This window comes from Heterodontus francisci, chromosome 45 (assembly GCF_036365525.1).
Source record: "Heterodontus francisci isolate sHetFra1 chromosome 45, sHetFra1.hap1, whole genome shotgun sequence".
Lineage (NCBI taxonomy): Eukaryota > Metazoa > Chordata > Chondrichthyes > Heterodontiformes > Heterodontidae > Heterodontus > Heterodontus francisci.
The window spans coordinates 15,262,602-15,276,104 of NC_090415.1; the positions used below are offsets into that span (position 1 = coordinate 15,262,602).

General features: G+C 41.0%; 1 protein-coding gene across 3 annotated transcripts in view; it reads right to left on the bottom strand.

Annotated features, from left to right (window-relative positions):
- LOC137356221 (Fc receptor-like protein 2) overlaps positions 1 to 13,503 on the bottom strand; it is a 51,047-nt gene that overhangs the window by 19,436 nt on the left and 18,108 nt on the right. For 2 of the 3 annotated variants that reach the window (XM_068022081.1, XM_068022083.1), the window contains 6 exons: positions 12,036 to 12,299; positions 9,458 to 9,715; positions 6,733 to 7,011; positions 5,001 to 5,276; positions 3,608 to 3,895; positions 2,190 to 2,492 (listed from right to left, as the gene is read on the bottom strand). In XM_068022081.1, the coding sequence (XP_067878182.1) occupies positions 2,190 to 2,492; positions 3,608 to 3,895; positions 5,001 to 5,276; positions 6,733 to 7,011; positions 9,458 to 9,715; positions 12,036 to 12,299 (1,668 nt within the window). The remainder of the gene's footprint in view (positions 1 to 2,189; positions 2,493 to 3,607; positions 3,896 to 5,000; positions 5,277 to 6,732; positions 7,012 to 9,457; positions 9,716 to 12,035; positions 12,300 to 13,503) is intronic. The other variant, XM_068022082.1, reaches the window with a different exon arrangement.

Genomic DNA, 13,503 nt, shown 5'->3' on the forward strand with positions numbered 1-13,503 from the left:
TACTTTTGCCTTTTATCCCTTAGACAATTGATTGTAGCTTGTTAGGCTTCTCCGCTTCCCTCATCACTCCATTACAGTAGGTTTTATGTTTCTATCATTTTAAACCATCTGATTAATCTCATTTCGCTTTCAGTTTACAGGTCTATTTGCAGCCATTTCCTTCTCACCTCTCTGAATCTATCTCTCTCCCCCCCTTTTTCTCTTTGGCTCCCAGTTGATTTTCTCTGAAGAGCTTTATACGTGCATAAAAAGAGATTAGCGAAAGTATACCTGGGTCCTTAGAGGAAAATGCAGGAGAAGTTTTATTTGGAAATAAAGACATGAACACTTTGCATTTGACTTCATTATAGAAGACAGAAACTCATTGTGGAAATAATGGAGAATGAAGAGTCCCGTGATAATGAAGAATTTAGAGAATGCTGTATTAGTAAATAAATAGATCTCTATAAATTAATGGGGCTATAAAATGCAAACCCCTTGGGCGTGATGGCCTAAAAACTAGGTTTTAAAAGAGGTGTCTACAGAAACATTGGATTTTTTGATCTTGATGTTTCAGAATTCCCGAGATTTGGGAAAGGTCGATCTCGATTTGCAAGGTACAAAATGCAACCCGCTATTCACGAAATGAGGTGCCGAATAAAGAAGCAACTAAATGTAATCAGCGATATGAAAGTACTAGAAAGCATTTAGATTGTTATAACAGGACGTATAGGAAATCAGATGATGATTGGGCGGAGGAAACACGTATTTATGAAAGTGAAATCACGTTTGTCATGCCTTCTTTATTTTAGGTTGTTACTTACATGGTAGAAAAGGGCAGGGAATGCATATAATGCATCCATATTTTCAAAAAATATTTGACAAGCTGCCACACAGGAGGTAATCACAAAAATGTAGATTTCATAGGATCGGTGGAGTATATTTACGTGATTTGATGATTGCAGAAAGGACAGAAAACCGAGAACTGGCATATGCACATCATTTTTTTAAATGTTGGCATGCTTTAGCGAGTATCTGGTTAGGTATGGCAATGATCAGTGGGCATCGTTACTTATAATGCAACATGATTATTTAAATAAGGGGACCGTGTGTAATGTATCCAAAGTTAAGAGTAAAGATAAGCTATCAGGAGGTGTGAAAGGAGCTCGAAAGAGACAAAGACAGGTTAAGACAGTGGGCAAGAACATATCCATTGAATCATTATGCAGAAGTGTGTGCACTGGTCCACTTTAGTAGGATAAAATAGAAAATCAACTAATTTTAGGTAGTAAGAGACTGTAAAATGCTTTTATTGAGATGGATGTGGGTGTCAGTGTACAAGAATTACAGAAAATTAAAATGCAGGAATAGCAAGCACTTAGGGAAGCAAATGGAATGTAAGAATTTATTACAAGGGGGTTATAGTTAAGTGTCTGACTGCACTTATGTAGGGACGTGGAGACCATGCCATGAGCACTGTTTACAGATTTCGTCTGCTACCTAAACAGTGATATATTAGCCTTAGATGGAGGGCAACAAGGGTTCACTAGATTGATTTTTGCGATCGTTGGATTGCCCTCTGAGGAGAGAATGAATAAATGAGGTCTGTATTTCCAAGAATTTAGAAGGCTAAGAGGTGATCTCATTAAAACATTCAAAATTCTTGACGGCTGATGGAATAGATGCAATGGCGGTTATTTGCCCTGGCTGGGGATTGGCCAGCAGCATCCAAATGCTCTGAATGAGGGGCTAGCTATTTCAGACTGGGATTAGGAGAAAAGTCTTCACTTCAAGCATTGTGAATATTTGAATTTCTGTACCCCCAAGCTGCTGTAGATGATCAATCGGCAAGCATATACAAGGCAGATTTCCATAGATTTTTAGATAGTAAGGACATCAAGGGAAATCGGGATAGTTCAGGAACTTGCAGCTGCGGCAGTAGCTGAGCCAGAATCTTAGTGAGTGGCGGAGTAGGCTTGTAGGGCCAAAAGGACTACTTTTGTCTCTCTGGCTTAAGATCTTACGTTTTTAAGATATTTGGAATTCTAACGGTCGTTGGGAGATACTGCTCGGCTGTTTCGGAACCATTTTCATCTTATTAAGTTACATTTGCACCAGAGGTGTGATGTACACTCGAATTCTATATACTCTGCTCCTTACTGAAATAAAAGTAATTCATAAAATTAGATCAAGCATCATAAACTTGGTACCTGGCACTGTAAGTACGATATAATTGCTGGTTGAGTTAAATATCACTTCATTGATTCCTCTGTTGGTCGCAACACAGTGATATCGCCCACCATGATCTCTCTGGAATGAATTAATAATTAATTCGCTCCCATCGGTGTTTGAGTCATAGGATTCGCTGGTGTTTTCTAACAGTTTATGGTCGAGGTACCAGCGAAAATGCGGTGCAGTACCTGCTTTCAACTGGCAATGGAGAAAGAGACGGTCCCCAGATTCAATCTCTGTTTTGTTGGGCTTCAAAATCAGAAAAGCGTCAGCAACAGGAACTAGAGGACAACACATAAGGTAAACCATTAGATAATTAATTCACCATTAAAGTCCAAAATTGGACCCATTTTGGATTAAATCGGGCAAATAATGTAGATTGACGAAAAGTAAATGATCAGTTTTAAATGTATTTCTGAATTTCCCTTATGTTACAGCATCAGTGACATACAAGATATGTTTTAACTAATGTTTCTGGAAATTACTCCAAATAGCATGTTTTCCTCCAAAGATCTGTGCCTTCAACGGGACTGTACATCAAGCAGGGGACATAGCAAGTTGATGATGAGATGCCATCAGATTCGCGTCGCCAAACAATTCCATTTTGCACGGGTTCATTTGGTACTGAACGTAAACAAGCATGTAAAAAATCAATTTTCACAGACCAGAATGTCAGTCATCGTGAAATGAGGCAACTGATAGCTTGGACTAACTTTCATATGAGACATCTTTAGTGGTATTTTGGATTTTACAAAATGGTGGGAAAGGCACGATGTTGAATGTGCCACCAATCATTGCCACCACCGCCGATCTGCCTTTCATTAATGACAATGAAAGCGAAAATCGGGCACGGCTTATAATGGGCGGGCAACTCGGTAGAGCCCTTGTTTCATCTTCGTCCAAATGTAAGATTGCACCCTGCAGAGAGATGCCTAACAGGGCTCTTAAAACTGAGTGCAGGATTGCTTCCAATCTTCTCATAATATAGAGCTCAGAACTACATTATCCAAGTGAGCTAAAGTATATTAGAAGCAACTGTCCAGAGATGATGGCCTAAAGTATGCATTACATTAACCATTGGCTCTGGTATTAAATTTTGAAGCATTCACCTATTCGCATAACCTCGCCCTATTTCCCACTTAAACCGGCGGGTACAATTTGTCAACGCTACAAATAATTGTTGCTAATAATATCCATACTTAATACGGTGATATCGCACTCCTTGTTATTTTTGACATTCACCTGGTTAATGCAAATGGTTCCGTGCCTGTCTTTGAACAGATGTCAAGGAAGATGTTGCAACTTCAGAGATTACAGCCCAAGCAATAATTCCTGAGCTGACTTATATATGAAACCCTCGTTTCACTCTACCACAGAGGTATTTGTAATAACTCACCTATCACTGTCACCGAAACAAATTCGCTATGTGGAGGAGGTTCTGTCACATCATTTGCAACGACACAACTGTAATTTCCTTCGGTGCTCTTGTTGACTTTACCGATTTCGCAAGTAATCGTCCTTAGGTTGGACTTCTCCTGATGGATTTCCTCATTGAAGTCTTTGTAGAAAATGAACGTAATTGGGATAGAACCGTTGAACACTGAACAGATTAATGACGCTATGTCTCCCTCCACTAACTGTTTCCCAGGGTGGATTGCCAACTCCGGTTTTGATACAGAAATTCCTAAAAGAATAACCACTTCATAGGTATTTTTCAATGGTAACATTTGTAGTGCTACTTTCAAAGTCAAAAGTTAAATTTCATCAAAATAACTTGTTGATTTTTGCTGTCACACCGTTAATTGTGTTTGGTTCCCTCTTGTGCTTTGACGGTAAGTATGATTAATAGTGGAACACATGATCCTGGAATTGCAATGCAGCCTAATATGATCCACCCTACTATTTATAGCCTGGTTGTGATTTGCATTGAGTATACTCATGCAAGACAGGAACTCTACTTTCTAAAGGCAAACTAATTTAAAGGCTGGGAATGTGAAATTTAAAGGCTGGGAATGTGAAATTTAAATCATAGAAAAATGCTGGAAATGCTGAGTAGGTCTGGCAGCGTCTGTGCAGAGACCATCAGAGTTAACATCTCAGGTCGATCGCCTATCATCAGAACTGAGCTCTGATGATAGACCTGAAACATTAACTCTCATTCTCTCTCCACTGATAGTCCCAGACCTGATGAAAATTCCCAGCATTTTCTTTTCTTTGAATGAAATATTCAGATATTATAATCTAAATGCAATGGTGTTTAAATGCGCGGCTCTCCGTGGTGTATCATTCCATGCTCCAACAGGCAGCTGCGTAAAGGGATTTCTCAGCTCTATCCCTCCGCTTTTAATGATTATTATAAAGTAATTACATCTCCTTTCCTGCCTTTGCAATTGGAGGTAAAGCATCTCCCTCTTCACTCTATTCCCACCATTGCCATGTAACAAATTTCAAATGAAATTGTATTTTAGACCCATTCTATTGACTCCGGTCAATTCTGATGAGTAAAGGGTTACATTCCTGGTTTAACATTGGTAAGAAAAAGTTGCTTATTTTCTGTGGTTTAAATATTATTTTTAAAATGGAAAGCCCAACAATGTGTACAACAACTGTGGCTTAATGAATGTTTCGTACGAACATGCAATTATTACTTTACTCCTGTTCTCTGTGCCCCGGCGTATTCATTCATTGTGGTTTAAGCATGTAGCTAAGCTCTGTATTGGACTGAAAACTCCCTGTGAGCATGTGTTGCGGATTTTGATGAATGAAAGATGATAGATAATTGCACTCACGTCTAACTGAAATAGAAACCTTATTGCTCAGTTTCTTCACCTCACTGTTCAAAGTAGTTGCTTCACACGTGTAAATCCCCGAATCGTCCGGCCGAGCTTTCTCCAACACGTAATGGTTGTGGCCTTCAGCTAAATTGAGAGTGTATCCATTTTTGGAAAATACGTATTGCAAAGTATCAGAGTGAAATATTTCGGCCAAACAAGCGAGATTTAACTCTTGCCCCTCAAATATTTCAGCTTCAAGCACAGTTGTCAATATTGGTTTGGAGAAGAGTTCTGTAAAAGAAAAAATATATATGGCTGGATGATCAACTGTTCCTATAGCAAAGTTAAACAAATAGAAGGTGCAATATTAAGGGCAACAAAATGCTGATATTCGTCAGAAGGAGGCGCCTACATGCATGTTACTGTTGACAACTAGCAGCTGAATAGCGCAGGCATCGTTCCAACATTATTCTAAAGTACCTCCCGTTTCTGTAGTTCATTAAGCCATAGAGTCGTAGAATAGTTACAGCAAGGAAGGAGGCCATTCCGCCCATCATGTCCAAGCCAACTCTCTGCAAGAGCATTCAGTTCGTACAACTCCCTAGCTTTCGCCCCCGTGGCCGTCCAATTTCCTCAGTTCAGATAATCGTCCCTTGCCCTTTTGAAAGCTGTGATGTGACCTATCACCATCACACTGTAAGGCAATGCATTCCATCTCCGAATCATTCGCTGCACTAAAAAAAATAAATGTTTTCCCGCGTGCCGCCGTTTCTTCTTTGTCCATCATCTGAAATTGATGCCCTCTAGTGCTCGACCGTTCCACTAATGGGAACAGTTTCTCCTTATCTACGCTGGCCAGACCCAGCAGGGTTTTGAACACCGCTATTTGTGGCGAATGCAGCAGAAGAAGGAATGTCATAGGATGATCTCTCAGAATCGATTGAATCGGGTGGTGATTAAGTATACGATAAACAAACACGGGAAAATGGGAACCCCCGCTGTTGGAGGGACTCACGAGAACATACTCCACTCGCAAATATCCGGAGTGTAAATATTTTGGGGGCAGGTTGGTGGTAAAGCATTGTCTGATTAAGTAACTCTGATACCCCTGCTGAAAAGGATCTGCTCACTAGTGATTCAGCTAGAGAGAAATATAATGGGTAATTGCAACATTGTCCCATTGTGTAAAAGGGGCGATATTCAATCAAGTGGCAATTGTTCTATTTTCTTATGAAGATAATCGAAGTCAAAAACCGATGGGATATTTAATAAGCGGCTAGTTTGAAATCATGCATTTTACAATATCGCTGGAAAGCCTCTTTTGAAACTGAATTCTTTTCTAACCTTTGCCAGTTCTGATGAAAGGTTACAGACCTGAAACGTTAACTCTGCTTACCTCCCCATAAATGCTGCATGACCTGCTGACTATTTACAGCACTTTTTGTTTTTGTGTCACATTTCCAGCATCTGCAGTATTTTGCTTTTATTTTATTTAATTAATAGTATATACTGAGTGTGTAAACTAATACATTATTCATAGATTGCAGCTTTTGCAAGTGCGGTTTTCAGAAAACGTATATACATTGTGTAAGAATCAGTTAACTAGATCTGCTCCAAAAGTGATTTGATACCTGATGAACTTGTGGTACGTTCATGCGAGCCTGGATTTCTCCCACATGATTATTTAGCTCTCATTTCCCGAAGAAAAAACTTTCAATGAAAGACTGTAAAGGATGGTCATACTCACGTTTGACTGTAAGGAAAACCTCATCACTCTGTTTCCTAACACCGTGGCTCAAAGCATTCGATTCACACCAGTAAGTCCCCGAATCGATCAACGAAACTGTCCCCACGGGCTTAAAGTTGTCACACGAATTAAAGTTCAGACCTTTGTCATCTTTGTAAAATGAATATTGAAGCTCAATACTGGACCGGATTGTTTCAATGAAACAGATCAATATTAACTTCTGGCCCTCAAATATTTCCGTTTCAGCCACAGTTCTCAATTTCGGTTTGGAGAAGAGTTCTGTGAAAACATACCACAGATGTCTAGGTAGTGGTTCCTATCACATTTGCTCAGAGGTGGGAAGCAAAGTATAATGACCGAAGGGTGATCTGCAGGTCTCAGTGCTATGTCCCTTGCCTTTGGTAGTATTTATCAATTATATGGACTGAAATGTCGGGAGAATATTGGAGCAATTTGCAGACGATACAAAAATTGGCCGTGCTATTCATAATGAAGAAGCAATCTATAGACTGCAGGAAGCTATCAATTGACTCGTCAGGTGGGCGTAACGTGGCAATTTAATCTAAATCCGGACAAATGTGAGGTAATGAATTTGGGGAAGGCTAACAAGATGAGGGAATTAAAAATAAATGATAGGTTATTGAGAAGTGTAGATGAACATAGGGACCTTGGGGTACATATCCAATGGTCCCTCAAAGATGTCTGGACAGGTACATAATGTGATCAAGAAGACATGCTAAATATTTGCCTTACTGAGCCAAGGCATAGGACATAAGAGCTAGGACGTTATGCTGGAACTGTATAAAACACTAGTTGGGTCAGAGCGAGTGTCCAGTTTTGGTCACCGCATTGTAGGGAAGATGTGATTGCACTAGAAGTTACAAAGGAGATTTACGAAGATGTTGCCTGTGTTGGAGAACTGTAGTTAAGATGAAAAATTGATTCGGCTAAGGTTATTTTCGTTAGGAAGGAGGAGGCTGAGGGGAGACCTCATTGAAGTGTAGAAACCTTTGAGGGGTCTAGAAACAATGGATAAGAAGGCTCTATTAGTCTTGGATCAGGGGACCATAACCACGGGATTCGACGGGAAATGTTTTCACCCAAAGGGTGGTGCGGGTCTCGAACTCACTGCCTAAAAGATAGTAGAGGCAAAAACCCTCGGTATCTTAAAAAAGTGTATATGCACTTGAAGTGCCATAAAGTACAGACTATGGACAAATATCTGAAAAGTGTGATGGCTACTTGTCAGGCTGCATGGATACAATCAGATAGATGGCTTCCTTCCGTGCTGTAAATTGCAATGATTCTACTATTCTAGGGATAAATAAAAATAGCAAATGTGAATAATAAGGGTAACACAACACTGATAATTGCTTTGGGGGCATCTCTACTTAATCTGACCCTTGACAAATAGCAGCTGTACAGTTGTGCATCAGACCGAGCAGCAATACTACACTGTTATTGATTTGTTCAACATTGCTCGGTTTGCAGGCAAGGTCATATACTCTGCTGAAACAGGAAATCCATGCTGGTAAAATTTTGCATTAAGTAGGGATAGGAACATAAGACCAGGTGTAGTCCATTCTGCCCATCGACACTGCCCCACCATTCAGTATGATCATGTCTGATCATCCCTTTCAATGCCTATTCCCAAACTATCATTACATCCCTTAATGTCATTGGTATTTAGAAATCTGTCAATCTCTGCCCAGTGACTGAGCTTCCAGATTCCTCTGGGGTGGAGAATTCCATACATTCGCAACCCTCTAAGCAATTAAATTTCTTCTTATCTGCGTCCTAGGTGGCTTCCCCCCATTTTGGAATTGTGCCCACTGGTTCTAGACTCCCCAACCAGGTGAAGCATCTTACCAGCATCTACCCTCTCTATCCCCTTATATATTTTGCAAGTTTCAAAGAGATCACTTCTCAATCTTAGAAATTCTAGAGAATACAGGCACATTTTCCCAAATAGCCCTTCATAAGATCGTCCCGCCAATCTGGGAACAAGTCTGGTGAACATTCATTGTACTCTCTCTATGGCAATAATATCCTTCCGAAGTAAGGGGGACCAAAACTGCATACAGTGCTCCAGGTGGTCTAAGCAAAGTTCTATACAATTGAAGCAAGACTTCACTACTGCTGTACTTAAACCTCCTTGTGATACAGGCTAACATGCCATTAGCCTTCTTAATTGTGTGTTGCACTTACATGTTAGCTTTCAGTGACCTATTGACAAGGACTCCAAGAGAGCGTCTACTTTTTAAGCTATTCCCTGCTGCATCGCAACATCCGGTATGCCCACCGTGAAATTGATAAACGTTCACAGCTACATCACTGTGCCACAACCTCACTGGTCCCTATCTGAAGATAAAACGTCTTGGGCTTTTCATAGAAAGACCAATGAATTTGGTAATAATATAAAACAGTAGGACACCCAAGGAGAGCAACACCCATATTGAGTTGGGAGTCTTTGACTAAGTACAAACACGAAATGAGAAAAAAATATATATGGAGAGGAGGGAAGTCCACCACAAGTTTCTGCCACTCCAAAATGTCAGTCAGTGGAAAAGCTACAGTTGCTCCTGGGGCTCATTGAGACCTCTTGGTCACTTTGTAAACTCTTTTTCGCTGATGCTGAGGCGAGAGGCAGAACATCTCGGATATATACACCAGCAATCTGGATACATATTCAAGGAGATCACCGATTGAAACCTTGCATACTCACCGTGAATGTGGACAGGAACACTGCGTGAGCTTATATAGCCAATTTCACAATGGTATGATCCGCTGTGTTTCAACGTAACAGCTTCAATGCTATGCAGACATTTCCAATGGGGCACATTAATTGAATGGATCTTTCTGCCATCTTGATAAAATGTGAAGACTGTTTTTCTGTAAGACTTGTATCTGCACCGACAGGTCAAATTTAGCATATCTCCTTCGAAGACTATTGCTGGATCGACCTGAAGGGCCACATAGCGATCTAGTGTTGGGAGAAAATATTTGTGGTTGTCATACGCTCAACTCCAACTGGTAATTGATTCTAAAGCAGTCACAACGTATTTGACGCATATTTCATTAATCGAGTTTCACTCTACCTGTTTCTTCTCCCAGCCTCTATCCCAACTGCAAAACAGTGTGGAAAATCACAGAATCGCAGAACTGTTACAGGACAGAATAAGGCCATTTGACTCATGATGCCTGCACCGGCTCTCCGAATGACCAGTTCCTGCATATTCTTCCTTTTCAGATAACTGTCTAATTCCGTTTTGAATGTCTCAGTTCATCATGTCTTCACCACACTCTCAGGCATTGCATTCCTGATCCTAACTACACACTGCATGAAAAAAAATGATTTGCTCGTACCGCTTTTGCTTCTTTTGTCAATTACTTTAAATCCGTGCCCTCTCGTTTTCAATGCTTTCACGAGTGGAAACAGTTTCTTCCTATTTACTCTATCCAAACCCCTCATGATGTTGAATAAACCTATCAAATCACCTCTCGCTTTCTCTTTTCCAAGGAACCCCAACTTCTCCAATCTATTGAGTTCCACATCACTGCAACCATTCTCGTGAATGTTTTCTGCATTCCTCCAGGCCCTGACATTTTCCCTAAAGTGCGACAACCCGGAACGGGATGCAATATGCCAGCTGAGTCTAAACTAGTGTTAAATAATCAACAGAAAAGAAGTACTGGCCAATCTGGCGTTGAATCTACTGGAGGGTACAGCTGGATTTATTAATACTATTTTCATTGTGAGGCATATCCCCCGTATTTGGCCCAGAAATTCTCAGGTTGGAAGGGTTGGTGTGAGCTCCAAAAATGTTAATTGATTTCCGCTTTTTGAGAAGTAACTGGCGATTGAAGCTGATAAATTTCACGGGAATTGAACACTTGTGCCGAGGTAGTGTGGGACCCAAATATGAGCAACTAACCAGTTGTCCAGGGAATTTTACTGGAGAATTGAAAGCGTTTCTACTCAACTCAGTAAAGGGAAATCTCACCATTAAGGACAGACTTTTATTATTTAGAATCATCTGGTTATGAAATGGTATCAACAGGGGCATATCAGCAGGCTTCAGAGACTGTCGCTATTCAAATCATAAAAGACAAATGAGCCTTTTGGATTGCAGCCTAAGGCTAGCATTTCAAAGGACCCACGGCCGATGATGGGCAAGCGGGGCCTCAGGAGTGGAGATGAAATGAAATAACCATCTGTTTTCTTCCCTCTTTAGGCTGCCCTTTGCCAACACTTTGATAGACAGATTATTCAGGCTCAAGGTATATGGTCAATTTCCTTCAACCGCAACACCCAACCCCCGCTGCCCCCACCCCCACCCCTTTCTCTTAGGGCCTGTAACTTCTAAAGGACAAGAACATTTTTAGAACGTTTGAACACCCCATCCTGTCCTGTCTCCATGCTTAAATAGTAGGACATCGTTGTTACAAGACAGCAAAACATATTTTCCGGCAAATGGTCAATGCACGTGTTTATGATCCACAATGGTCGCCTCCCACACTTCCCCACCGAACACTTTATAACGTGTCCTCCTATTGTTTCACCATTATCAGTTTACGAAGCATCCCCGTAAATGCATTTATAATATTTGGCTGTAATATAGTTCGTCATAACACGTTCCAAATTGCGAACGTGATCTGATGTGGCACAGTGGTTCAGTGATTAGCACCGCAGCCTCACAGCTCCAGCGACCTGAGTTCAGTTCTGGGTACTGCCTGTGCGGCGTTTGCAAGTTCTCCCTGTGACTGCGTGGTTTTCTGCCTCCCATTACCAAAATCTTGCAGGTTTGAGTAGTAAAGTGGCCATTGTAAATTGCCCCTAGTGTATGTGGGTGGTAGGAGAATTGAGGGAAGGTGGGGTATGTGATAGGGAATATGGCATTAATGTAGGGTTAGTATAAATGGGTGGTTGCTGGTCGGCACAGACTCGGTGAGCCGAAGGGCCTGTTTCAGTGCTGTATCTCTCCATGACACGATGACTCTTTGCAAGTTTACCCATATATGGATGGTGATGCACAAGACATCTCTCAGCAACTTGAAGGCACAGAACTTCATCACGAAGAGCAGACAGTCCTGACCATTCCTTCAAGCAAACAAATCTTCTCAGATGGATTCATTGGTTACTCGAAGTCTTTGCAGTTTAACTAAGCCTGTATTGTTGCCACATGTACCCCAGAGACGTGCCACAGTCTATATATGTATGAACGTTTTCAGAATTAATCTCAATTTGCATCATTCTACAACTTATCAACAACGGAGAAAGAAGAACAAATCAGGTCACCGACCTGTTACTGTGATGTTTACTTTCGGTGAAACCCACTTCCTGTATTTAATTTGGAGTTCACAACGATAGGATGCTTCATCTGAATATTTCGCTTTTCTAATGATGTACTGCAATTGATTTTGTGCTATTATTCGTTCATTCCGAAACCACAGGAAGCCTCCATTACCCTTCCCTCTCCCTTCAGGTACCAAGCATTTCAAAGTAATCATTTCACCGATTTGTGCATCCCTTGGATTGGCATCTAGCGTCAAAGTCATATCAGAAGCTGCAAAAAAAGAGACGCGTGAAATAACTAAAAATTCAAATAGATTAACATACACGTCGAAATATTTCAAGATCATTGCTTTCTAAGGTCGTGAGTTGCATGTTGATCTCTCAGCATCGCCATAGTTACAGCAAATCTATGACGCAAAACGCAACGTCGACGCTTGCGGCATCAAAATGTCACTGTGTTCCTTTCTCCGTTCAGTGGATACCTCTTATCTTGCCCTTCAAACATCCATGCAAGAACTTCAATTTCGAGAATCGAGTTTACAAATCAAGAAGAACAACTGTCTTCTCGCAATCAACAGCTGCTATTTTCTCACCAGATGTATAGAGACGAAATAAACGTCAATGTTGCTGCTTGTAGCACAACGGGTTAAAGGGAGAATTGCTAGAAAGGTCTCCTTAGAACAGAGAAGCTAAGTGCACTTTGAAACGAAGCGTTCACCATTATGAGAAGCTTTGATAGATGAAATAGGGGAAATCTGTATCCATTGGCAGGAAAGATGGGAAACAGTGCACTGAGTTAAAATGATTTGACAAAGAGCAAGAGGAAAATTGAGGTTTATCTTTAGTGCAATGAGTTGCCATGATCTGGAATTTACCACCAGAAATGATGGTGAGTATGCATTACATAGCGACTTACAAAAGGAATTGTGTATATATTTGAAAGGGAAAATAAAATCAGGGGTATTGGGAAGAGATGGGCCATTTGTCTTCTTTCTAAGTGCTCGCAAAGGCACGATGGGCTAAATAACCTCTTCTGTGCTGTGCGATTCTATGGTTCTATGTGGATTAAGGAACTTGGAATGAGGCCCGCCTATTCAGGTGGATCTAGCTTGGGAAGCAGATATAGTTCGAGGTCGAGGTTAACAATACATTCAAAGGATTCAGCTCATGTAATATGAATGGTTGTGCTAACAGCAGACATGGATCAGTCAGGCAAGAGTGCAATATGTGGGCGATGGTCTATATTGGATGGCCACAGTTGAAACCTGTGACTTCAGCACGCGGGACAGTTACCAGGATGTGGTTGGTGATGCATGCGCCATCAAGACTGTGAGGCTGTCATTGGTTTGTAGGATGTCGAGTGATTTGCAGTATGGCCTGCGGGATTTCAGGTGAGTGTGTCTTTTTTTTTTGAAGTCCTATGTGAATGGAAGTGGTTTGTTAGGTGTCAGGTGATGGTATTCGTTGAGGAGAAT